Raw genomic sequence first — 26716 nt, forward strand, 5'->3', positions numbered from 1 at the left:
TAGGGATATAGGTGGACCCATTGCAACAATGAGATGTACAAGACGTTATGTCGAAAAATGAACTTTGGCGTGGGGGGGGGACAAAAAGAGGGAAGAGTTAATAATTTTTTTAAAAAAGAAATATACTCATTACCTGACATATGTAACTATAACCTCTCTGTATATCACCTTTATAAAAATGATAAAAGAAAACAGACCCAATAAAGAATATGTGATGGGGGGCACTTAAGGTTTTAGTCAATAATATATGTCACTTTCCTCTGTACAACTACATAAAATAATTAAAAAAATAAAGAACATGTTACTTTAAAACAGACCATTTTTAGCTAACTTGTAATATATAAATAGATGGAGGCAGGTTAGTAAGCCTAACTTATCTGTATATGTTAGCTAGCCTAAGATGTTAGTAATCTCAGCACTCAAGAGGCCTCAAGCAGAAGGATCCGTGGTTCAATGTCAGTCTTGGCTACAGAACTACATTCTCTTTTTTAAAAGGTTGTGTATGAATTGTGTATGAATTTTCATCTAGCCTCCTTGTGTATGAATTGTGTATGAATTTTCATCTAGCCTCCTACGGAGAACTCTAATCTTTCAGACAACCTGTTAAATAAGGAGATAAATGATACTACTTCTCTTTAGTTGATAATATTCATCTAAAAGATAAAGGATGACAAGACAGAGAGAACAACATTTTAGGACTGAAAGAAGCTCACTAAGTAACAAGCAAACAGTAGTGAGATGAGATTAAAGTCATGGAGATAGACAACAGTCCTTCCACATACAAACAAAGGCCTTGTTAAGAAGTTTGGATTTAGGGCTGGGAAGGTGACTCAGTGGTAGAGCGCTTGCGCTTGCCTTGCATGCTCAAGGCCCTGGGTTCGATTCCTCAGCACCACATAAACAAAAAGAAAAAACCCAGAAGTGGCACTGTGGCTCAAGTGGTAGAGCACTAGCCTTGAGCTGAAGAGCTGAGGGACAGCACCAGGCCCAGAGTTCAGGCCCCACGACTGGACCCAAGGAAAAAAAAAAAAAAGTTTGGATTTTATACTAAGTGCCATGAAACTTACAGAAGAGTTTTTTTTTTTTTTTATACTATGTGCCATGAAACTTACAGAAGAGTTTTAAGTCCTCAGAGTATAAATAGTAGGAATAGTTCTAATTTCACTAAATGATCATTTAAAACTGTGCTTCTGAGGAAATTAGGAATGCAGTGAAGAAGAATAATTCTACCTTTAATCAAGTTTTGAAATAAGGCTGTGAACAGAATTAAACTGACTTTTTTCTAAAGTAGTAGTTCTCAATGTTAAGCTATGCTTGCTGCCCAGACAAATGGCAATGTCTGAAAACATTTTTGGTTGTAAAAAGTGGACATTTGAGAGGGTGTTAATAATCTACATCTGAGAGAGTGTTACTAATCTAATGGGTAGAAGCCAAAAATACTACAAATATTCTTTAATATCCAGGATAGCAATTCTTTCTTGTTCCTACAAAGAATTATCCAATCCAAACAAAGAATTACCCAATCCAAAGTATCAGTAGTACTAAAGGTGAAAAAGTCAGTCTCTTTTAAGACCATGTGATTTTTTTTTGTTTCTTTGGTATGTTCTTCCCCCATGGTATAACCCCTGTTTTCACTGTATTTGATTCCAGTGCCCTGCATCTTGTATATACATTTTTTCTAATTTGGGGAGGGGAAGGGAAATAACAAAATGCTGAAACAAGGATACAGGTTGACCCATTGTAACAATGAGATGTACAAGATATTATGTTGAAGAGTTGAGGTGGGGATTGGGGGGGGGAGGCTGGGAAGGGATGTGAAGGGTAAACAAAGGAGGAGGCTGCAATGCTTGGTAAGAAATGTACGCATTATCCTGCCCATGCAATTGTAACCCCTCTGTACAGTATGTTCACAAATAAAATTAAATTAAATTAAAAAAAAAAGAGTTGAGGTGGGGACGGAAGGGATGGTAGGAGAAAAACAAAGGAGGAGGTAACAATGCTCGATGGGAAATGTACTCATTAACCTACTCATGTAACTGTAACCCCTCTGTACAGTATTTTTACAATAATATATATATGGGGGGAAAAGAGGAGCCTTAAAATGAAAAAGAGAAGCCTTGGGGGATAAAAGGTAAACAAATGAAGCAGTGGTGCTCAATAGATACTATGTTGAAGATGAACTATACACCTTGTGGGTGGGGACAAGAGGAACAAACTAGGAGAGAGTAAGGGAAGGGGTGACACTGTCCAAAAATAAATGTACTTGTTACCTGATTTATGTAACTCTAACACCTCTGTATATCATTTTTTTTGTTGTTGTTGTTGGTCATGGGGCCTGAACTCGGGCTGGGCACTGTCCCTCAGGCTCTTCAGCTCAAGGCTAGCACTCTACCACTTGAGCCACAGCACTACTTCTGGCCTTTTCTGCTTATGTGGTGCTGAGGAATCGAACCCAGGGCCTCATGCATGTAAGGTAAGCACTCTACCACTGAGCCACCTTCCCAGCCCTATACATCACTTTTATAATAACAATTGAAAAAAAGATACATTATATTTGAATAACTGAAGTTCTATATAATGGCAGTGAGGGGCCCAGTGGTGGCTGTTAAAGCCACTAAAGACCAATGAGATTTCTTTGAAGAATATTAAACAGAGGGTATAGCAAAATGAGGGCATTTGAACAGGCAGTCTCTAAATCTCCTAACTCTAAATTTCCTATTCTGCTAATTTCAAAACTGCTATTTTTTGCAAAATTCAGAGTCCCAACTTTTATCCTAAGAGATTTTTAACCAGGTGTATTTTTCAAATATTCTCAGAACACACACACGAACACACACACGAACACACACACACACACACACACACACACACACACACACACACACACACACACACACTTTAGTACATACTAGTGATATGTAAGTGAAATAAAATTAATCCCAATAGCACAACTTCTGATACATGCTAATTATTATTCCAGGGAATAGTTACCTAGTATCTGTCCTGCTAGGCAATGAATACAATAAACAAAAACAATGACAAATAATTCAAACAAGGGTATAATTCAATGGTAAGGTGAGCAGTATGTGCTAATCAGTGACTTTCAAATGATGGCTGGCTCTTATAACCTCCAAAAGAATTCTAAATTACTAGTGGTGCTGTGCCTCAAGTAGCAGAGCACTAGCCTTGAGTAAAAAAGCTCAGAGATAGCACCTGGGCCTCAAGTTCGAGCTCCAAAACCAACCAAAAAAAATTCTAAATTAGTCTTGCATATTTTTACATTATGAAAAAAGATTTTTAACACATTCAAATAGTTATAAAAATGCAGCTTCTGATGCAGTGTAATTAAAATGACATGATTTAAAGTTCATATCTGACTTTAAGTGACAATGTAATTTGGTGACTACCATTACTCTTTATCAAATATATAAGCTTATTACCAGTAAGTTTATAACACTCCCTTTTCTTTGTGAACTTGTATTTTCATTTTACTCAGAAAACAGGATTTATCCTAATATATTTTTACGTCTTAAAGTCACTTATTTAACATCCTATCTTGGACTGGGAAGGTGGCTCAGTGGTAGAGCGTTTGCCTCGCATGCATGAGGCCCTGGGTTCGATTCCTCAGCACCACATAAGCAAAAAGAAAAAAGCCAGAAGTGGTGCTGTGGTTCAAGTGTTAGAGTGCTAGCCTTGAGCTGAAGAGCTGAGGGACAGCGCCCAGGCCCAGAGATCAGGCCCCACGACTGGACCCAAACAAACAAACAAAATCCTATCTTACCTTCTCTTTATTAAATATACATATATGCTAAATTTTACAATATACTTTTCTAATACTAGGTATCAAAATTTCTTCAGTATTGAGATTTCATTATAAGTCCTAGAATACACTGCATTAAAACAACATATTTATAAATATTAATCACAAAGCATTACTGGAAATGTGAAAATCTCATTTAAATCAACAGAGCTTCTACTGATTAATTTATATATTCATCAACAAAGTCACATTATTGCTAAAATGATATGACATTCTTTCTAGAATGACAAATATTCATTGTCTTCTAGAGTATTATGAAGACTGTAAAATGAGATACCAACAACAAACAGACTAGTTAGGCACTGTGCTACTGACTAGGAATATAGTGATCGGGAAGACAAATTCAGACCCTGTACTTTTGAGAGAAAGCAGATACTCAAGAAGAGAAATAGAGTAATGAAAATACACAATGCAAGTGAGCATCCCATTATAAAACACTAATTATTTAAAAATAAAGGTCAAACAAGCTTTTCTCAGGAAGTAACACTTCAGCTAAGATATAATGAAGAAACCAAGGTATATTGGAAAGGATTAGGTAATATTGAAAGTTGAGAGCATGGTTGCCTTGACAGGAAATCCAATATTGCTTGCCAAATAAAATAAAGTACTATAAAAAAAATAAGACTAAATAGAGTGGCATATGGCTGGGCACTTTTATTTTTTCCCCTTGTTTGTGGGGCTTGAACTCTGGGCTTGGGTGCTATTCCTCAGCTCTTCAGTTCAAGGTGAGCTTTATACTGCTTGAGCCACAAAGCTACTGCTAGTGGTTTACTGGAGATAAGCCTCATGGAGTTTCCTGCCCGGGCTGGTTTTGAACTGAGATCCTCAGATCTCAGCATCCTGAGTAGGTAGGATTATAGGTGTGAGCCACCGGCACGCAGCTAAGGCACTTTTTAATAAGTAGAGGATGAATACTAAGACTTTCATTTCTAGAAATAAAGGAGACTGAATAACTGGAGGTAACTTTCATATTCCAGAAAATCTAAAGATGCTCATGTTTTTCTCTCTCTTCCCAAATTCCTATGTTGAAGCTCTAATCTTCAATATAACACTATTTGGAAATGGGGACTCCATAAGGTACTTATGTTCAGATGCAGTATTGGTGGTAAAGTTCTCATGATGGCACTAAAAAAGAGGGAGAGACATGAAATTTCTCTGTATGTGCAAACCAAATAAATAATATTTGAAGGCATAGTCAGGAACCTCACCTGACCATGATTTTGGACCATCCTAATTTTGGACTTCCAATATCTAGAACTATGAAAAACAAATACATAGGTCCCATGGTTTCTCTTATTTGCAATAACTAGTATATGATTGAGACAAGCAGAAATGGTCAGATAAGTTGATGTTAAGTGAAATGAACCCCAAGTTAAGGACTCAAATGTTTTTTCTATTGTGTCTAACATATGTAAAAGATATTTCTTTGTTGCTTTGTATGTCCCTCCACCACGGTATATAACCCCTGTTCTCACTGTATTTGATGTTGGTATAATTTGTGTAGGGGAAGGGAAAAAACAAATTGTTTAAATAGGGATACAGGTGGACCCATTGCAACAATGAGATTTACAAGATGTTATGTCGAAAATGAACTTTACAACTTTGGCGTGGGGGGTGAGGGGGAGCAAGAGAAAGGGATGGTAAGGGAAAACATAGGAGGAGGCAACAATGCTTGATAAGAAATGCACTCATTACCTTGCCCATGTAATTGTAAGCCCTATGGTAAGGTATTTTCACAATTAAAAAAAAAAAGTTGGACCAAAAAAAAAAAAGAAAGAAAAACAAATGCCTGCTGTTTAAGCCATTCAATAGAAGGCAATCTGTTGTAGCAACCTGAGCTAAACCACCAACTCTAAATGCATAACTAAAAGAAAGCGAGGGAAATTTTTAGAGGTCAAAAACATGAAAAAAAAAATAGAGAGAGAAAATTTGCACTGAAGTGAAAGACTACAGCAAGGATGACACCAGAGATACTATGAAACAATTAAAAAATTATTTAAAGCAACCAATATTTATGCATAAGCATAGTAACAAACTTAAAACCATATTTTTAAGAAGAAAATACTGATTAAAAAACTAACTGAGAGATGTCATTTGCTGTAGATAATCTGAGATACATTCTCTGAAAGTAATTCCATGGCCCTACTATTGGAAACACCGAAGTTGATCTATTTTTTTTTTTCTTCCTAATTTATCTATGTGTTCTTTCAATTTTGTGTGCTACCATAGTGTCCTTCATTAAATCCTTCTCCTTTTGGACAAATTCAACTAATACTTATTTCTATACCTAAAGTAATGGTACAGGAATATCACATCAATGGGGTAAATTAATTTCTACCTAAATTAATGGTATCTGTTGCCAAGTGAATCATGGCTTTTGGACAATGCCATCCCTTCCTTTGCTCTCTCCCAGTTTTTCCCTCCAGTTCCCACCCCCAAGTTGGATAGTTCATTTTCAACATACTGTCTACTGAGTGTCTTTGAGCTTACTGAAATATTTAATCATAAAAATGTATTCACTAGAGGAAGTAAAGTTCTTTGCTTTGGGAAGTTTCAGAGTATCACTATGAACAATAGCTTAGAGCCTTTAGGACAATGAGAAATAATTGCTACCAGAAAGGACTCTGACATTTGAACAGGGTTGAACAGATTCTGTCATCAGAGCTCTGAATCCCTGTAGCAGTCTATGTGCGTTGCATACTCACTAGTTTTACCTTTAGTATTTTAAAAAATTTTTCTAAAGGATAGTATACCTAAATTCTACAAGGTAAAATTTTGATTATGGTTTCATTATACAAAATCTTCATAAAAACCCTTTTTCACAAAAGAATTACATAAATGTAATCACAGTTACATTTCTAATGTAAACTCAAGTGGAATTTTCCCAAGAGTTACAATAGACTTGAATGCCACTGTAGAGATTGAGGGTTTCATACAGAAACATAATTTCTGTTTATTGCACACATGAATCTTCTTTGAATGACAAAGAACCACCTCCACTTAGTAATAATATAAGGTCTCTACAAATTACAGTCTTCAAACAAAACAAAACTCTACAGTTATCCTAGGTTTTAGATTAAATCACTACTAACTTTATTTTTTTGTTAGCTTTTATTATATGAGGAGAAGCATTTCATTGTTACATCTCCATACTCACTAATCTTTAAAAAAGAAAAAGTTTCAGCCAGCTGCCAATGGCTCATGCCTCTATAGTAAAAGCCTGAGAGGAATGTAAGTCTTCCACCTAGACTGGAGAGAAAATGGTGTACTCTATTTTTATTCCTGAAATAAGTCTGTTGGTCTGTTAGTTTACTCTCTGTTCTTGTCTTTTCTTTTTTTTTTTTTTTTTTTGGGGGGGGGGTCCAGTCCTGAGGCCTGAACTCTGGGTCTGGGCACTGTCCCTCAGCTCTTCAGCTCAAGGCTAGCACTCTACCACTTGAGCCACAGCGCCACTCCCGGCTTTTTTCTTTTTGCTTATGTGGTGCTGAGGAATCGAACCCAGGGCCTCAGGCATGCAAGGCAAGCGCTCTACCACAGAGCCACCTTCCCAGCCCCTCTCTGTTCTTTTCTTCATCCTCTCTTATGACTCAGTTTACTTACACTAGGGAAGATGAGATCTGGGAATTGAGGTTCAAAGCTAGCACAGGCAGAGTAATGTGAGAGACTCTCATCTCCAATTAACCAGCAAAAAGCAATTGGAGGCCTGCTTCAGTCACAGTACCACTCATGAGCGAAAAAGTTGAATGAGAGCAGGAGGGGTGGAGTTCAAGCCCTAAGCAGTACCAGAACACACAAAAATGTAAAATAAAAATAAAATTTCTTGTACTAAGAGTAATAAATCTTTGAAATTTACAAAATTATCACTACTCCTAACATTCATGACAATTTAAGCAATATTTTGGATTTTTTCTGTAAATAATCATGCACGTGGTATTTAAAATTACAATGATTTCTATGTGGCTTAAATGCTTTTATGTAATATTAGGAGCACTTCACCATGGTGTTATATAGTCTTAATTTTTAAAAATTTTTATGGTTTCTCAGTGTTTTACTTTCTTTAATTTTTAAAAAAATCTTTTGAAGATACTAGGGTTTTAACTTAGGTCCTCAAGCTTACTAGCCATGACATCAGTCCAAGAAAATTTAAATTCTACATTAAGTCAATTAATGGTAAGCTATATAAACACAACCAGCTAAAGTCTATCTCAGGGGTAATTTGTTTGTATTTTGCTCCTTTATCCTACAGTCTCAAATTTCTACTCCCAAGAATTTATTGTTCACTTGAAGAATGTAAGTTAGTAATCTGAAGAAAATTAGACTGTTGAAATAAGACTCAAGTACTACAAAAGGGTGTATACACTTGAAAACAAGGTCAGATGGACCTTGATCTGAAATTTCGAAGGTTAGGGAAGATGAAGAAGTTAGGGGAAAAAAAGGAGACATAGGTAAATTAAATAACTGACTTGATCAAATTGGAGAAAGGAAGAAAGAAAGGAAGAAAGAAAGAAAGAAAGAAAGAAAGAAAGAAAGAAAGAAAGAAAGAAAGAAAGAAAGAAAGAAAGAAAGAAAGAAAGAGAGAGAAAGAAAAAAGAAAGAAAGAAAAAGAGGAAGGAAGGAAGGATGGAAGGAAGGAAGGAAGGAAGGAAGGAAGGAAGGAAGGAAGGAAGGAAGGAAGGAAGGAAGGAAAAGGATTAAATTGGCTGGAGCTGAGGCAAATGTAAAGATCACTGAGAATCTGATGGGCTGTCTTGTAAGGCAAATTTACTTGAGCCAGTCCAAATAGATCTATACAAATACTTTATATACTGACTCCATCTGCAGCAGTGCTGGAAGGTTAAAGAAGTAATGCATACGACAGCCTTTGCCATACAGAAAATTTCCCATAAATACTGATGCTGAAGAAAAGCCTGGAAACCAGATGTTTGGATTGGATGTAACACTGGGAAGCTAATTTAGATATTTAGAAAGTTGTAACTGTTAAAACAAATCTTTAAATTCATAAGAGAGTTGGGCAGAAATGGAAGGTAAAGGAAAATCAAGGGCACTGAAACAGACTAAATATTAAAGGGTTTAGAGGAAAATGACATACATATACAGCAGCAAACTAGAAGTAAGATGAGTACAAAAAGCTTACGACTACCATTTACCCACTGGCCCTGGATGTATGCTGTCAATATATTTAGCAAGTGCACTGTTGTTAAGACTCAAGACCCAGTTTGCCAGATACAAGTAGGGATGGGAGGGAAAAACTGGAAGAGAGAGAGGGAAGGGAAGACATAGTTCAAAAAGAATTGTACTCATTACTTATTGCAATTATTGTAACCATAACCCCTCTGTATATCAACTCTACAATAACAATAACTGTTTTTAAAAAGACACTTGCCAGTAAATGAGTAGGAAGTGTGTGTGTTGGGGGGAGGCAATAAAAATCTATTGAGGTTCTATTATGTACCAAATGTTATGGACAGTATCCTGGAAAGGTCCATTACCATCTAGTTATAAAAAAGAAAACTGCAACATAGAGGTTATGCTATTTATTTTAGGCAACAGGAATAAATGAAGATCTAATCTTAAACCTATGTTTAAAGAGCTAATTCTTTCCACTATTCCTAGAATGTAGCAATTCAGGAACAGTGAGAGAAAAGAACTGCTTCTTCTTCTTCTGAATATGTTGTAGTTTCCAATCATTACAATTGTATCTTCTTTGTATTTTATTTGTCTATTCAAAATTTAACCATCTTGAAAGTTATTCTTTTACAAAGCACTGTGATTCCATTGAAATAATCTTAGAATTTGAAACACCTGAGCTATTATCAGACATGAAACTAATTTTAGATTAATAATGCAGAAGAAATACAACATGGCCAATGTCATATTAGTTAATATAATCTAATTCCCATTACAGTGCTTAATAGAAAATATTCAACATTAACAAGGAAGAATTTATTAAGAAAATGATGTTTTAGGGGCTGGGAAGGTGGTTCAGTGGTAGAGCGCTTGCCTTGAATGCCTGAGGCCCTGGGTTCAATTCCTCAGCACCACATAAGCAAAAAGAAAAAAGCCGGAAGTGGCGCTGGGGCTAAAGTGGTAGAGCGCTAGCCTTGAGCTAAAAGCTGAGGGACAACGCCCAGGCGCAGAGTTCAGGCCCCACAACGGGACCCCCCCCCAAAAAAATGATGTTTTAAACTATATACTAAACACCCATTTGTGGAATTATAGTAGTCACAGCTTAGTTTAGGTGAAGCAAAAGTAGAATGACTAAAATAGTACAAAGCAAAGAACAACATATTTACAATATCTAATTGTATACTTTACTAAAAACAATGTTGAGCTTGACTTAAAATAAGTACTTATGCCCTCATGTCTGATCGTCATGAAAATCATTAATATGTAAGATATGCTAATAACAGAATGGTAGGAGTTCTACAACACAGCGGGTTTGACAGAGATACCCTGGCTCATTATTCAAGTCCATTCTGATTCAAATAGGTATCTAGGTAAGTGGATTTGTGGGTTACATTATAAAATATCAAATTAAAGCAGGCACTGGTGGCTCATGCCTGTAATCCAAGCTACTCAGGAGGGAGTGGGGAAAATAAGGGGAAAGAGAGAATGAGGGAGAGAGAAGGAAAAAGAGAAGAAGAAAAAGAAAGAGGAAGAGAACAAATTTTGTGAAAATATTCAATGCCCTCATACATGAGTAAATAAGAATAATGAAATATAAGTCAGAAAAAAAAGTCTGGGAAGTAATATTTCAGCAAATGGAAATCTAAAGTGAGTTGATATTCTTTTCAAGTAAACAGACTTAAGATAAAAAACATAAATAGACACTAAGATAAAAACTATAAGAATCAGAAAAGGCCACTGTATAATGATCAATTTAACAAGAAAATAAAACACTATTAATGTCTATGCACCTAATAATGGAATATTCAATTTTACAAAAACAAACATTGGGCAGATAGACTCTACTACAATAATAATAGGGGACTTCAATACCCCATTTTCATCAATGAACAGATCATCCAGATCCCCTCAAAAAATCAACAATGAAACAACGAAGAAAAACTATACTAGAGATTGAATGGACTACAAATATATTAACAGAACATCCCATTCGGCAACAGAATTTTTTTAAAGATTTCCAATAAACAACAATAACATTTCAAGGATTCAGACATCAGACAAAACCTCAAATCAGAAGGAAAAAAAATCACAAAGATCAGAAAATAAAATACTTAAAAATGCAAGAATAATAAAATATTTTCTTGAGAAGATACACACAGATCTGCAGCTATATCACTTTAGGTAAGCACAACACATTTACAATATTTAATTGTATACTTTACATAAAACAGTGTTGAGCTATAGGAGCTATAGGAGAAATGTAAAATACAGACAGCAGCTATAAGAGAAAAAAATACCAAACTAAATAATATCAAGAGATAAAACAGAATCAGTAAAAATGATAACCACAGAAATGCAATGGATTATTTGTCCTTAAAAAATTTATTATGAAGGTGATGTACAGAGGGGTTATAGTTATATAAGTCAGATAAAGAATACATTTCATTTTGGGCAATGTCACTGCTTCCCTCACTCTCAGGTGTTCTTTCATTCAGCTCCCACAGAATGAGAGAGACATGACCTAGAACCACACTGGCCAGGAAGTGAAGTGCAGAACAACCCAGGATGGTACAGGCTCCAGATGCATGCACTTAATCTGTTCAAGCCAGATCCCACTAAAATCCATCATGTTATACTTTTAAAAGCAATAATTTGAATTTGGGCCTGGGAAACAATACCCTCAGTGACTAAGTTTCAGCAAGCTCCTTTCAACTGTTTGGGAAGATCTGAAGCAGTGAGCAAGGGTACTTAGTAGATTGGTTTAGTTGTGGGAAACTGGATTATAAAAATTATTATGCTTATAAACTGGAAAACCTAGATAAAAACCTACCATATTTCTGGACACATGTGAGCTGCTGTCAACATTTTATCAAGAACACACACACACACACATACACACACACACACACACACACACACACACACACACACACACACACAATATACTTGATTAGTCCAATAACAGGCAGTGAGATTGAATTCCTAATAAAAAGTCCCCCTAACAAAGCAAAGTCACATGTGAGCTGCTGTCTACATTTTATCAAGAACACACACACACACACACACACACACACACACACACACACACACACACACACAATATACTTGATTAGTCCAATAACAGGCAGTGAGATTGAATTCCTAATAAAAAGTCCCCCTAACAAAGCAAAGTCCAAGACTTGTAGGCTTCACTGGTGAATTTTACAAACATAAAAGAACTATGTCAATTTTTTTTCAAACTATTTCAAAAAACCTGAAAGACAGTGGACTCTTACAAACTTATTCTGTGAGGGCAGCATTACTCTGCTACTAAAAGCAGACAAGAAATATATTCTTTTAAAAATTATATTCCTATTATCTTTAAGTAACAGCACAAAAGGAGCACCATTCAACCTATCCGTTTATAAGTACAATTCATCTTAATCCACATAACTCCTTTTATCATCCTCCTCTATCCCTACCATCCCAGCCCAGCCCAACCCAACCCCTCACTTCATTTTTCCTAATTTCATAGGATGTGCACTGAATGCTATGACCATTTTGTCCCTTCATCTGTCTGTTCCTCTCCCTTTAACCTCCCTCCCTCACATCTCAAGTACCAGTTCCTTGATATTCATTTGGTTGGATTATAAGTTAGTTTTTCTAACACTACTTGACTATACCATCTCTGAGGTTTTTTTGCTCAAGGCTAGCACTCTAGCACTTTGAGCCACCACTTCACATTTGGTTTTTAGGTGGTTAATTTAGATAAGAGTCCCATTGACTATTCTCCCTGGGCTTGCTTTGAATCACCATTCTCAGATCTCAGACTCCTGACTAACTAGATTACAGGCATGAGCCACTAGTACCTGACAAACATTCATCTTTTATCTCTCTGGGCCTAACTTAACCTAATTTTTTCCAGGTCCATTTATTTCTTTGCAAATAATGTAATATCATTCTTCCTAATGGAAGATAAACCACATTTTCTGGTCATATTCTTCTAAAATACTCTTACTTCTTCACATGCTAAACATACTTTAATAGTGTATTTATTATGTAATTATTGACTCCATGAAGACAGGGCAAGTGTATATTTTGTTCATTACCATCTCTAATAGCATAAGGACCACAGGAACTTATAACTGGTTGCTGTATAACTTGAGAGGTAACAAATTCTAGAGATATGAAAAGAAGGCTATGTGACCATATATTAATAATGAAGAAGTTTTATATGAAGCAGAGGAAGTGAATTGAGCACTTTCAAAGTTCTTAGAAATATTTTATTATAATGTGGATTTGAAACTTTCAAAATTCAAATTCAAAGGAATATAAAATGAAGCTATTCAGAAATTAATCTATTCTTTACTTTCTTAGATATCTATTTTTAAAACTATACTGCTTCAGTTAGTATTAACTATCTTATAACAAAGGGACTAGAAAGTTCAAGTTAAAATGTTGAATAGATCAGCTTTCATCTTTACTTCAATCTATAAAATATTAAATATAGTTATTATGCACAATCAAGTACTACATACCTCTATTTTCTTTTTTTTTAATTTAATTTAATTTTATTTGTGAACATACTGTACAGAGGAGTTACAATTACATGGGCAGGACATACCACTATTTTCAATCAACAATGGAGTGTATATGCCATGGTAGTGCTCTAAGATGATGATAAAAGTTGAAAAATTCTTACCACCTAGTGATTGTTAAAGGAGACAAAAATATCCTGAGCAATAGCGCTGCTAACAAATGTATGCCAATGTTGATATAAACAAGCTGACTATACTGCCAATCATATGAAAGTACAGCAATACAATCATGCATGATACATAATACTTGATGATAACCAGTGTTTATTTTGCTGGTTTATGATTCATTCTTGTATTTATACTATATTTATCATTATACTATAGTCCACTCCTCCCACTTATTAAAAAACATTTACTTTAAAACAATAAGCATGCTATGCCATCAGTAGCCTTATACTGTCTTTTGAGTTCATCAAGGGGCCACATCAGGTGAGTGACATATACTATCTTATTTTGCTTATGTACACTATGTTTTTAAAGATCATCTAAAGACATGCTTCTCAAAAGTAAAGCTGCCATTAAAAGAGATTATTATAGTTTAAGATGTAGTGTAACAGTTACTTAGTAAACGTACTTAAAAATACTTGAAATAAAAATTCTGAACAATAACAAAAATTTAAAAATTAAGTTCAATTCTGTTCTCCCAAATGAATTAACAGATGCTGCCTGTTTCTGTTTGGAATACATGTCACTTCACGGAATTGTTTAGCTAATATTGTCTGTCTTACAAAATCTGCTGTTAATTGGAAATAAATTTTTGGTAAGTCTAAACAAGTTAAATTTCTAGAGGAAAGCATAATGTAATACTCAAATCTGATTAAAAGCATTTCAAAAAGCCACTACTTGATCAGTTTTCAAACAGACTTGGACTATTAAATACAGAACACAGTCTGTCTGACAATATGTATTTCTAAACAGAAGTGTAATTCTGTGCTTCAAAAGACATTATTCAGCAGAGCACTGGTGGCTTACACTTGTAATCATGAGTATATGAAGCTGAGACACAATTTGAATCCAGCCCAGGCAGGAACGTTTGTGAGACCCTTCCTTATCTCCAATTAATCACCAAAAAGCCAGAAGTAGAGATGTAGCTTAAGTGGTAGAGCATTAGCCTTGAGCACAAAAGAACAAGGACAGCACTCAGATCCTGAGTTCAAGCTCCAGGACTGGCATAGACATAAAAGACATTATTCAATAGAGCCACAAAAACATATTCGACATTAATTAGCCCTATGAATAGTCAAGGCAACTAATTTTACTGACTACATTCTATTTAAAAATAGACTATTTGGGTCACAACACATTTTTGTTGTGGCTAAGACAATGGCCCCTATACTGCATTTCATATTCTGACAAGTCAGAATTCTTAACTATATATCTCTCCATAATGATATCCAAGATACCTATCGGTTCTTTCTATTGTAATCCATTACCTAATATGATGAAGTCTCCAAAATCTTCATCTCCACTCTACCACTTACAAGGTTCCAGACTAATAACCATACGTCAGCTTTTGGCTATCCCATATGCACCTTAAACTCAACATGTCCCAAACCGAATTCAGCAATCTGAAAGTACCATGGTTAGAAGCAAAGTCTCTGGAATAAAAATTCTGTGTGGGTTGAAATAATGACCCTGTCTCTTTCTTATCTTATGTATCTGACCCTGAAAAACAAATTCCAATTCTTCTTTGACAATGCCACTCATCTGTAAAATGGAAATAATTGTCCAGAAAGGACTGCTATGAAAATTGAATGCAGTAAAATATATAAAGCACTTAGCACAATACCTGATCTACAGTAAGCCATCAAATTACCAGCTAGTATAAATAGCATCATCACTCTGTCTCTGGTGCTTTTGTCCCAGGTGCCCCTCAGTAGATAATGATCAAGAAAATGGGGTGTGTGTATGTGTGTATGTGTATGTATATACACACATATATATATATCTGTATATCTATGTATGTACAATGGAATTCTATGTTTCCATCAGAAAGAATGTCACCACCTCATTTATTAGGAAATGGAAAGACTTGGAAAAAATCATATTAAGTGAAGTAAGCCAGACCCAAAGAAATATAGGTCCTATTCTTTCCCTTATTTGAAATAATCAGTACACATCTAGGATAATGTTATCAGATAAGCAGAAAAGCTCAAAAGCTATGTACATATGACCATATAAGATGATGCTTAGGTCTGGAAAGGTGACTCAGTGGTAGAGTGCTTGCCTTGCATGCATGAAGCCCTGTGTTCGATTCCTCAGCACCACATAAGCAGAAAAAGCCAGAAGTGGCGCTGTGGCTCAAGTAGTAGAGCACTAGCCTTGAGCTCAAGAGCTGAGGGGCAGTGCCCAGGCCCAAAGTTCAGGCCCCACGAGCAGCAAAAAAATAAAAAGATGATGCTTAGCAAAATGAACAACAAGATATGGACACACAAGGTCTTTGTTGTTGTTGTTGTTTTTGATGTACTATATATGACTTTTTTTTTGTTTCTTCTGTATGTTCTTCCCCCTATGATATATCTCTGTTGTCACTGTATTTGATTTTGGTACCTTGCATCTTTTACATACATTTACCTAATTTGGGGAGGGGAAGGGGAATAACAAAATGCTGAAACAAGGACACAGGATGACCCATTACAACAATGAGATTCACAAGACACTATGTTGGAAATGAACTTTACAACTTTGGAGGGGGGAGGGGAGTGAGGAAAGTGGGGGAAGGAAGGGATAGTAGGAAAAAAACAAAGGATGTAACAATGCAGACAAGAAATGTACTCACTACCTTACTCATGTAACTGTAACCCCTCTGTACAGCATCTTTATAATAAAATTAAAAAATAAATAAATAGCATCATCATTTCCCACTGCCTCTTCAGTTGCAACTTCTCTGGTTTCTTTAACTCAGATGCCTAAACTAGCTACCAAAGCCTAAGCAAGAAATCTGAAAGTTATCCTTCATTTCTTTCTTATTCTACCAAATGAAAATCTATTTTTTTAAGATTCTTTTAATAGTTTTAAAATCTGACCAGTGCTCTTCATTCCTACAAACTCTACCTCAATTTAGGCATTCTTCTTGTTATATTAACATATATTCTCAACTGTCTTCCTTGTTTCCAAGTTTAGCCTTTCTAATCAATTGCTACCCAAACAGCCACTAAAATCCCTTAATCCTACTCTCAGTTAAGTGACTTATTCTGGGAACATATCTTCTTTTTAGCTCATCTGTATCTATCAAATCTGTATATACTGAAAGGATTGGTCACACAAAAAAAATCCTATCAAAGATGCCAGAGAAAATTCAGATTTACTTACACCAAAACTGTTGAAATAAAGCCAGACACTAATGACTAGAACCTATAATACTAGCCTGAGATCAGAGGATAGCAGTTTGAGGCAAGCCCAGGACAAATGTTTCTGAGACACCTTTCAACCCATAGCTGAGTGCAGCGGCATTAACCTGTCATCTTAGCTATAATGGGATGCCTAAAATACTTGGACTGTGGGCCAGATGTGTGTCTGAGCAGGGAGCCAGGTGGGGTTACATTTTTAAACTTATCTGAATCTCATCAGTTTGCCCCACAATTTCCAGATCCAAAAAATCCAAGAGTGAGTAAGAATTAGTAAGACTAGCAGACAAAAAGGAAAAGGCAAGTCAGAGACATGGAGAAATTATCAGAGAAACAAAAGCACAGAAAAAAGAAAAACTAAGACAGAGGTGATAAGCAAACATGAGACAGGAGGTAAGGGAAAGAGGCCAGAAGAAACTCAGGAAGGATGGAAGAGCAAAGCCATTACCATGGGGAATAGGGATTGTAGTCATTGTTTCATTATTTAGAAGCATGTCCCTACAGTCTAACAGAACAGGAAAATGAACAGAAATTATCAAAAACATTATTAATGACACTGAGCTCTGAACTCTGTACACCAGTGGCTTTTCTAGCCAGAGGGGAGTTAGTGTTTGTCCATTTCTCTTTCTCTCTCTCCATCTGTCTCTCTGTCTCTTCCCCTCTTCCCCCCTGCCCCAGCATACTATCAGTAAGTATAATCTACAGTCTCTTCAGATATTAATATTCTCAAGAAGAATTTCACTGAGCTTTGTATGCTTCCAAGCATTTCTGCTCTAATGATTCAATAAATGTGCCAATATAACCACATAAAATCACACAGGAATCAGTTTAAAAAGAGGAAATTATTAAATTCTAATGCATTATGTCTTTAGGACATAACAGTTACACATTTCTTCTCACTGTGTTTCTAAGACTAGCACTAGTTTAGGGTTCTTAAAAAAGCTTTTAATTAAAATTTTAAAACAGTACAATAGTATATAGAAGATTAATGTAACTAACCTCAACATGCCCAATGCTGAGCTCCAAGAATCATTATTTGTTCTATGTTAAGATTATATCTTATCTAAACTTTCCAGCATGGGTTCAAAATTAAAGATTTTAGAAACAGTCAATTCAGTAAAGAAGAATGAAGTTACAGTAAGATTGTGAATGGTGAGACAAAGGACAAAAGGTGAACCAATGCATTGGTGACACTCACAAGACATTATGTTGGAAGTGAACTTTACAACTGGGGGGGGGCGGTTATGGAGGGAGGAAAACGAGGAAGGGGATAACAATGTTTGACAAGAAATGTACTAACTGCTTTATGTATGTACATCACCTTGACAATAAAATTAAATTTTAAAAAAGATTGTGATCAGATTACATTACATTACATTTAAATAACTATACCTAGTAAGGAAACATTGTAGAGACTGCTGACTATCCTAACAAAGCACTTTTTAAAAAAGTTGGTCTCTCTTTTTTATTTTCCAATTCATTTTTTGGAACTCGGTATACAGGATTCAAGATTATTTTTCTTAGCCCACAGCTTGATATATTTAAGTATTAGCTTTTTTGTTTTTTCCAGCTCATGAAATTGTTGATTCTGAATAGGATACTGTTATCAATCTCAAAAAAAATCAATGATTAAGCCAGGTGCTAGTGACTCAAACCTGTAATCCTAGCTACACAGGAGGCTGAAATCTGAGGCTCACGGGTCAAAGTCAGCTCAAATAGGAAAGTCCATGAGACTCTTATTTCCACTTAACCACCAAAAAAGCCAGAAGTGGACCTGTGGCTCAAGTGGCCAGAAAGCTAGCCTGGAACACAAAAGTTCATCAACAGCCCCTAGGCCATGAGCTCAAGCTTTGGTACCAGCACACACACACACAACTCCAATGATTAAAATGCTGATTAGAATAGTCAATGCACAGAAAAAGATAGCAATAGGAAAACTAGTTTTACAGAATAGACAGATAAAAATAACTTATAGAGGGCACCAGCAGCTCATACATGTAATCCTAGCTACTCAGGAAGCTGAGATCTGAGCATGGTGGTATTTAGCCAGTTTGGGCAAGAGAGTCTGTGAGACTCTTATCTCCAGTAAACTACATAAAAGATCCCAAAGTGGAGCCGTGGCTCAAGTGGTAGAGCACTAGTTTTGAGGAAAAAGCAGTTCAGGGACAGTGCCCAGGCCTGAGTTCAAACCTCAGGATTCGCATAATAAATAAAAAAATTTTACAATAGAAATTATTTTATTTTACATTAATCTTTGCAAAAGCAAAGCACAAAATCAGCTGTTTTATTTTCTTATAATGAACAAAAGATTTCTTTGTGAAGAGACTAATAAGGGCATACTTTATAATAAGACAGCAATTGTGGAACAATAGAAACTTCCAAATACATTTAACCATACTAGGTTTTCAGTGTCTTGTTTCAGAGTACAGCCATTTCAATCTCAAATAAAATTCATGTGCCCTGAGTGTATATGCAAAATTAATTGCATGTGATAACATTCCAATATGAATTCAATTTCCTTTTCCAATCTCACTGACTGCACCTTTGGTAACAAGCACATTGCAGGTCAATTTCTTATCCTGAGACACAAATTGGTACTCAATCTCCTAGGTGATAAACAATGTTTCACCTCTCAACCTTCACTAAGAAAATGAATTTTAATCAATATTGATTTCTTATCCTCAGAGACAATGGAATTTTAGAGAGCTGGATTTGTGGTTGTCATGCATGCCTAAGAATCCTATTCAATCTTAAAAATGATCGCATTTCAGCTACAGTACAGTATACTTTTTGAAATCCAAAAAGTGTACCTCTAAGAATCTAAGCTTCAAAGAATGAAGTATTTATCTTTAAATATATGCATGTATGTGTAAGTATATCTGCATGTATTTCTTTTCAATGAAAAAGTATAAAATGATGAATATGCCAACAGCAATGACATCTTGAAAGCAATGTCAGTTTGTGGCTTCTAAAGAAAGTAAGACTCCCTAATAATCATTAAAAGAAACAAGAGTACTTGGTAAAATAGTTTCAGGTCCCAGATTAGAAACAGATATCATTAGTCTGGGAAAGTTTATAACACCAGACAGAAAAGATATCAGAGATTAAACAGGGTCATTTCTTAGGACTGAGGAAAATAAAGAGGCTCCCACTGACAAAGTTGAGAATTTCATCATTAAATAGATATAAAAGTGCTCTGGACCATACATACCAAATATATTTAAATATATGCATTCATTCAAATACTTTTCATAAATGTCACTGGACATCTTTGGAAAATGCTAAAGAATACACACATATCTTTCCTAATGGAAATACACACCAGCACTGATCAAGTATTCTTGAAGAAACACACACACACACACACACACACACACACACACACACACACACGCACGCACACACACACACAATTTAGCCAGCACTGGACTAAAAAAAAAAGATTTGTCCCTCCAAATTTAACAGTTAACACCAGCAATACTAATCACTAACAATAATAATCATTTTCAAAAGAAAATTGAAAATACAAAAGGTTGGAGAAAAAACATATATCAGCTCTGACAAATAGAACCTTCCCAGAGGAAAGAAATGGTCTATGCTGCAAAACATAGTAGACTTTACATGGCTTTTCTGAACACTTGCTTGATATGTAGGTAATATGACTGAAGATCTGACTATTCCATTTTAATTGTAACCGATTTAGAGAATTATATTTAACTGGTGAGTACAATACTGGATTGTACTAGTATAGATCAATAAAAAAAATTAAAATATTATACTATTTTGTATGATTGACTATATTTGGTTCATTATTCAAACTAATAAATCTTAAATATGTTTAAAAAATTAGAAAAATGGGGAACTCCGTAAGAATTGTGAAAAAAAAAATGTTTCTGTTTTAGTCCATCAAGTTTTAGTAAACTGTTCTAACAGCCATGGGAAACCACTTTGAGGTATTATCTACTTTTTCAATTATTGACTACTTTTTAAAAAAATAATTAAAAATTATTTTTGGCTGTGATAATCAATTAATTTGACAGAAGGAAGCAAAGTAGTGCTGAAAAGCTGCTCAATGATCATAACTTCTGGCTTTCTTGTTTATTTTTCACTGAATACCTAAAATAGTCTTATCCAAAGAAAACAACCCAAAAAGGAATTTCTTATTTTAAACTTTGCCAACTTTAACCCTTAGCCATTTTTACAGTTTTCTAATGGTTATTATAGGAAATTCTAGTCAAAGTAATCAGACTCATTCAACTGGTATGCCACCTGTTGCTCGACCATTTAGTATATATACCAGTAATTCCTAGGGAATCTTGTTATATAATTCAATGTTTGTAGTTATTCTTTCTCAATTTCATGTCCTTCTCTCGGACTTAATAAAAAAGAAACAGTACTATGTAATAATTAGCAAGGGAAATTATAAAAACATATGGTACATTAAATATTCCTTGGTGTCAAGAAAAAAAAGATTAAAAACCTGTATTCAAAATATTTCATTTCTTCCAACTTTCCATCTAAAAGCTTCTCAAAGTTGTACTTATTTTTTTTATAAATTTACTACCAATTTGTGATCATCAATTGTCTAACAGTGACCTCTAATTTTTTTCAGGTAAGTAAATGGATATTTCTTCTGTTCAAGTAATCATGGCATTTGTTCTTTAGAAGCACCCTTTTTCGATTAGTGAACTACATTAATGTTGGGAATCCTGAAATATTCAAGTCCTTTCTTTTAAAAACAGAGTAGGATAATATCTACCATCTGGTACATGACACAGGACTGATACATATGCTTTTGGCCATCTGACTGAAGTGATAATTTTGTAGGATAGTATAACTATCCACATGGTCCTTGGCAGAAAAAAAAAAGTTCCCCACTTCTGCTTTAAGGTAATAATCTTTTTTATCTATAAGCTGTCATTTCCATACTACAAATAAATATGCTTTCCCAAAATAAACAGGAAACAGGAATCAGAAAAACACACTCTTAATTCCATCATATGACTTTAAGTACCAATTATGTCTTTTCATGCTTTTAAAAGAAACAAAAATTAACTTTCATTGGATGCAATGAAAATTAATTAATTCTAGCTACTCAGGAGACTGAGAGCTGGAGGATCATAATTTGAAGACAGCTTGGTGGGACAAATATTTTTTTTTAATTCAGTGCTGGATAAATTGTGTGTGTGTGTGTGTGTGTGTGTGTGTGTGTGTGTGTGTGTGTGTGTGTGTGTGTGTGTGTGTGTGTGTGTGTGTGTGTGTGTGTGTGTGTGTGTGTGTGTGTGTGTGTGTGTGTTTCTTTCTCCAAGAATACTTTATCAGTGTGTGTATTTCCATTAGGAAGGATATGTGTTATTCTTTAGCATTTTCCAAAGATGTCCAGTAAAATTTATGAAAAGTATTTGAATGAATGCATATATTTAAATATATTTGGTATGTATGGTCCAGAGCACTTTTATCGCTATTGATGATGAAGTTCTCATTAAAAAAGATAAGTATGGTGTTTCACACCTATCATCCTAGGCTATACAGGAAGTATGTATAGGAGGATTGCATTCTATGCTGACCTGAGCAAAAAATCTAGACCTTATATAAAAAATAAATAAAGCAAAAGGAGTTAAGAATGTAGCTCAAGTGGCTGAGTACCTGCTTAGCAAGTGTGAGGCACTGAGTTCAAACCCCAGTACCATGAATAAAATGATAATTATGTTGATGGCTTGGTTCTTGTTTCAACTTGCATTATTAGCTATCTCTATCTCTTTATGGCTCTTGAAATAAGGTTATAGTAGCTAAAAATAACTTTAGCGTTTCATTTTAGGGATTACTGTAAATATATTCATTTAGGGGTTAAATATACCTACCAGTCCTCTGGTATAGTCATCTCATGTGACATTACCCCATGTAGAAGTATTTTTGAAAATAGATTACAAATGGGCAAGACTCCAACCGGTAAAACAACACTAACAGAAAATCTAGGAAAGCGATTCTTTGCAACCACCCACCTAAAAATGTAACAATATAAAACTTTCCCTATTACAAATATCAAATTATTTTATTTCTAGGTCATAAAACTCATGTAAATAACAAGAGATAAGGATACAGCCTAGTCAATGAAACTGGGAGAAGGGGACAAAATTACACATAACATAAAAAAGTAATATACTTAGTGAACACACATTTATATGTGTAATTCTACACATATAAAACTACTTCATAAATTTTAGAAATATAATCCAACATTTTAGTGTTCAGAACTTAAAAAAAAAAAAAAAAGCAAGCTCGTATCTGTTAAAACAACAAAGATCCAGGTACAGAAGTGAGGCAAAAGAAAATGCCTGGGGCTGGGAAGGTGGCTCAGCGGTAGAGTGCTTGCCTTGCATGCATGAGGCCCTGGGTTCCATTCCTCAGCACCACATAAGCAAAAAGAAAAAAGCCGGAAGTGGCGCTGTGGCTCAAGTGGTAGAGTGCTAGCCTTGAGCTAAAGAGCTAAGGGACAGCGCCCAGGCCCAGAGTTCAGTCCCCACGACCGGACCCAAAAAAAAAAAAAAAAAAAAAAAGAAAAGAAAATGCCTGAAGTAGACCCTGTCCTTTCAGGCATATAATCACAATAAATTATTTACAAGTATACTTTCATCTTCAGTGTCACTAAGAGATCAATTCTAAGAGGCTTAGAAAAACTGTTCACACATCTGCTAGCCAAGAAGCATAACAGAGAGAACCTAAGCCAAAATGTTCCAACAAAAACTGTACACAGGGCTGGGAAGGTGGCTCAGTGGTAGAGTGCTTGCCTTGCATGCATGAGGCCCTGGGTTCGATTCCTCAGCACCACATAAGCAAAAAAAGAAAAAAAGCCGGAAGTGGTGCTCAAGTGGTGCTCAAGTGGTAGAGCACTAGCCTTGACCTGAAGAGCTGAGGAATAGCTCCCAGGCCAGAGTTCAGGCCCCATGACTGGACCCAAACCAAAAAAAAAAAAAAAAATGTACACAAAACAGGGAAGGAGATGGGGAAACTAAAAGATAATGGCAGGAAAACAAAATACTGTAACGGGCAGTTACTTATGTCCTTAATTGTATCCAATTATTTTAGAAAATCAGATAGCTGTATTAAGCTAACTGAATCAGAGCTGTGTTAAGCTAAGGTTGGCCAAGTGTATTATTCTTCATTAAGAGGAAAGCATCACAAATAATGAAAAGCAAAATGTAAAAGGAAGCCTATCAAACCAACTCTTTATATTTTAATTCCCACAGAATAAACATACATAAAAAATTCTCTAACAACTCACAAATGATCTTTCAAATCTATATCTACTTTATTTTTTGTTTTCTATTTATTGGTATAAAAGTGATGGAGAGAAGGGTTACTGTTTCATACTTCATGTTTTTCGCATTCAAAAATACAAAAAAAAAAAGGGTAGGCATACTAGCCCACATATGTAATCCTAGCTGAGTCGAGAGGTTAAATTTGAAGACAGCATAAGCTACATAGCAAGATACTGTCTTAAGCGGTATTTGTTGAGGGAAGAATGATAAGCTAGGTGCTGGTGGCTCATGTCTGTAATACTAGCTATTCAGGAGGCTGAGATCTGAGGATCACAGCTTGGGCAGGAAAGTCTGTCTAATTTCCAATTATCCACCAAAAAAACTGGAAGTAGAGCTGTGGCTCTAAGTGGTAGACCACTAGCCTTGAGCTCAGGGACAGCACCCAGGCCCTAACTTCAAGGTCCACCACTGACAAAAAAAAAAAAAGGGAATGAAATGACAGAGTGATAAGAGTGTTTTGCCTGGGGCTGGGAATGTAGCTTAGTGGTAGAGTGCCTAGCATGCATGAAGCCAAGAGTTGAATTCTTCAGTATCACATAAACAGAAAAAGCTAGAAGTGGCACTGTAGCTCAAGTAGAAGAGGGCTAGCCTTAAGCACAGAGAGAGGCTCAGGGATAGTGCCCAGGCCCTGAGTTCAAGCCCCAGTACTGGCAAAAAAAAAGTGCTTACCTAATTCAAATTCCAATTTTAAAAAAAGAGAAGTGTTTTTATGCAGAGCACTGTGACTCATCTGTAATCCAGCTACCTGGAGGCAAAGATTGGGAAATTAGAATTTTGAGACCACCAGGGGGCAAAAACCTAGCAAAATCCAAATCTCAACAAACAAGCTACATAGGAGGTGTAAGGTTGGAACACAGCCCAAAAGTAGGCTAGGCAAAAAGAAAGAAACCCTAACTGAAAAAGTAAGTAAAGCCCAAAAGGCTAAAGGCTTCAAGTTATAAAAGTGCTTGTCTAACAAGTATAATGTCCTGAGTTCAAATGCCAGTACTTCCAAAACAAAAGAAAAACACAGAAAATGACAAAACAAGGTAATAATGATTTTCTTTGTTTTTATCTGATGCTCTTTTCCTCTATTCTATGCATTAAATTACTTTACTTTTTTATAAGTTTTTTATTGTGAAAATACTGTACAGAGGGGTTACAGTTATATGAGCAAGGTAAAGAGTACATTTCTTATCAAGCATTATTGCCTCCTCCTTTTACTTTACTTTTATCTTAACATTCCATGTACACTTTTCCTTATTTCAAGCTCTCTGAGCTTAAATATTGCTACTTAACATGCTATACATCAAATTCTATACATATTTTCCAATGCTCCTTGATACTATTTTAAAAAATAGTAAGACTAGTTAAAAATACAATTAGCTTTTTCTAGTATTATTTAAAACTTTAAAAAAATCTTATACAATTTTAAAGATAGAGATTCAAGGAAATACCCAATTAAAATTTTTTTCAGGAAGTGGTTCTGTGGCTCAAGTGGTAGAGTGCTCACCCTGAACTGAAGAACACAGGGACAGCGCCCAGGCCCAGAGTTCAAGCCCCACGAAATACATACATACATACATACATGTTTTTTTTAATTTTCTCAAGCCAGCACCAGAGTATCACACTTGTACTCTTGGGAAGATGAAAACAAAAGGATCCCAGTTCCAGAACAATCTGGGCAGAAAAGTTGATAAGACCCCTTTCTTAACCCATAGCTAGGCGCAAAGGTACACATCTATCATCCTAAACTATGTGGAAGCCTGAGTGGGTGGGTTTCAATTCCATGCGAATCCAGGCAAAACAAAGGTCCAGAATACTCTATCAAAATGGAAAGAAGCTGGGCATGGCTACATGCACTAGTATTCCCAGCTAAGACTGAAAGCCAAAAACAGGTAGGTTGTGGTCAGGGACACACTTAGGCAGGAAATAAGAACTTAACCTCAAAAATAATCAGTCTCAGCAGGATGCCAACACTTGTAATCCTAGTTACTCAGAAGGCTGAGATATGAGGATTGTGGTTCAAAGCCAACCAGGGCAGGAAAGTCCATGAGACTCTTAATTACAATTGACCACCAAAAAGCTGAAAGTACAGCTCAAGTGGCAGAGTACTAGCCTTGAGCAAAAAAGCTCAGGGTCAGGGTTTAGGCCCTGAGTTTAGGTCCCAGGAATAGCACACACAAAAACTAGCAATAAAACAAAATAAAAATCAGTCTCCCCAAAAGCAAATGTCAAAGAAAAGAAAAAAGGCCTGGCTGGGAAGGTGTCTGAGTGGTAGAGTGCTTGCCTTGCATGCATGAGGCCCTGGGTTCGACTCCTCAGCACCACATAAGCAAAAAGAAAAAAGCCAGAAGTGGCGCTGTGGCTCAAGTGGTAGAGCGCTAGCCTTGAGCTGAAGAGCTGAGGGACAGCCCAGGCCCAGAGTTCAGGCCCCAGGACCAGACCCAACCACCCCCCCCACAAAAAAAAAAAGTGAGACAAAGGTACAATAGCTATGTGCAACTGATCAGATAAAATAATATTTGAACTCCAGAAAATGGAAAC

At 35.7% G+C, this 26716-nt stretch overlaps 1 protein-coding gene across 2 annotated transcripts in view; it reads right to left on the minus strand.

Moving 5' to 3' along the window:
• Window positions 1-26716, minus strand: part of Xpr1 (xenotropic and polytropic retrovirus receptor 1) — a 128892-nt gene that overhangs the window by 72961 nt on the left and 29215 nt on the right. The window contains exon 1 of one of the 2 annotated variants that reach the window (XM_070034330.1): window positions 24860-24931. The exons of the other annotated variant lie outside the window; for it this stretch is intronic. Coding sequence (XP_069890431.1) covers window positions 24860-24920 — 61 coding nt within the window. The 5' untranslated portion in view covers window positions 24921-24931. Of the gene's footprint in view, window positions 1-24859; window positions 24932-26716 lie in introns of those variants that run through there. 2 annotated transcript variants of the gene reach the window in all.

This window comes from Dipodomys merriami, unplaced genomic scaffold (genome assembly GCF_024711535.1).
Source record: "Dipodomys merriami isolate MVZ:Mamm:240054 unplaced genomic scaffold, mDipMer1.0.p SCAF_24, whole genome shotgun sequence".
Taxonomy (NCBI): domain Eukaryota; kingdom Metazoa; phylum Chordata; class Mammalia; order Rodentia; family Heteromyidae; genus Dipodomys; species Dipodomys merriami.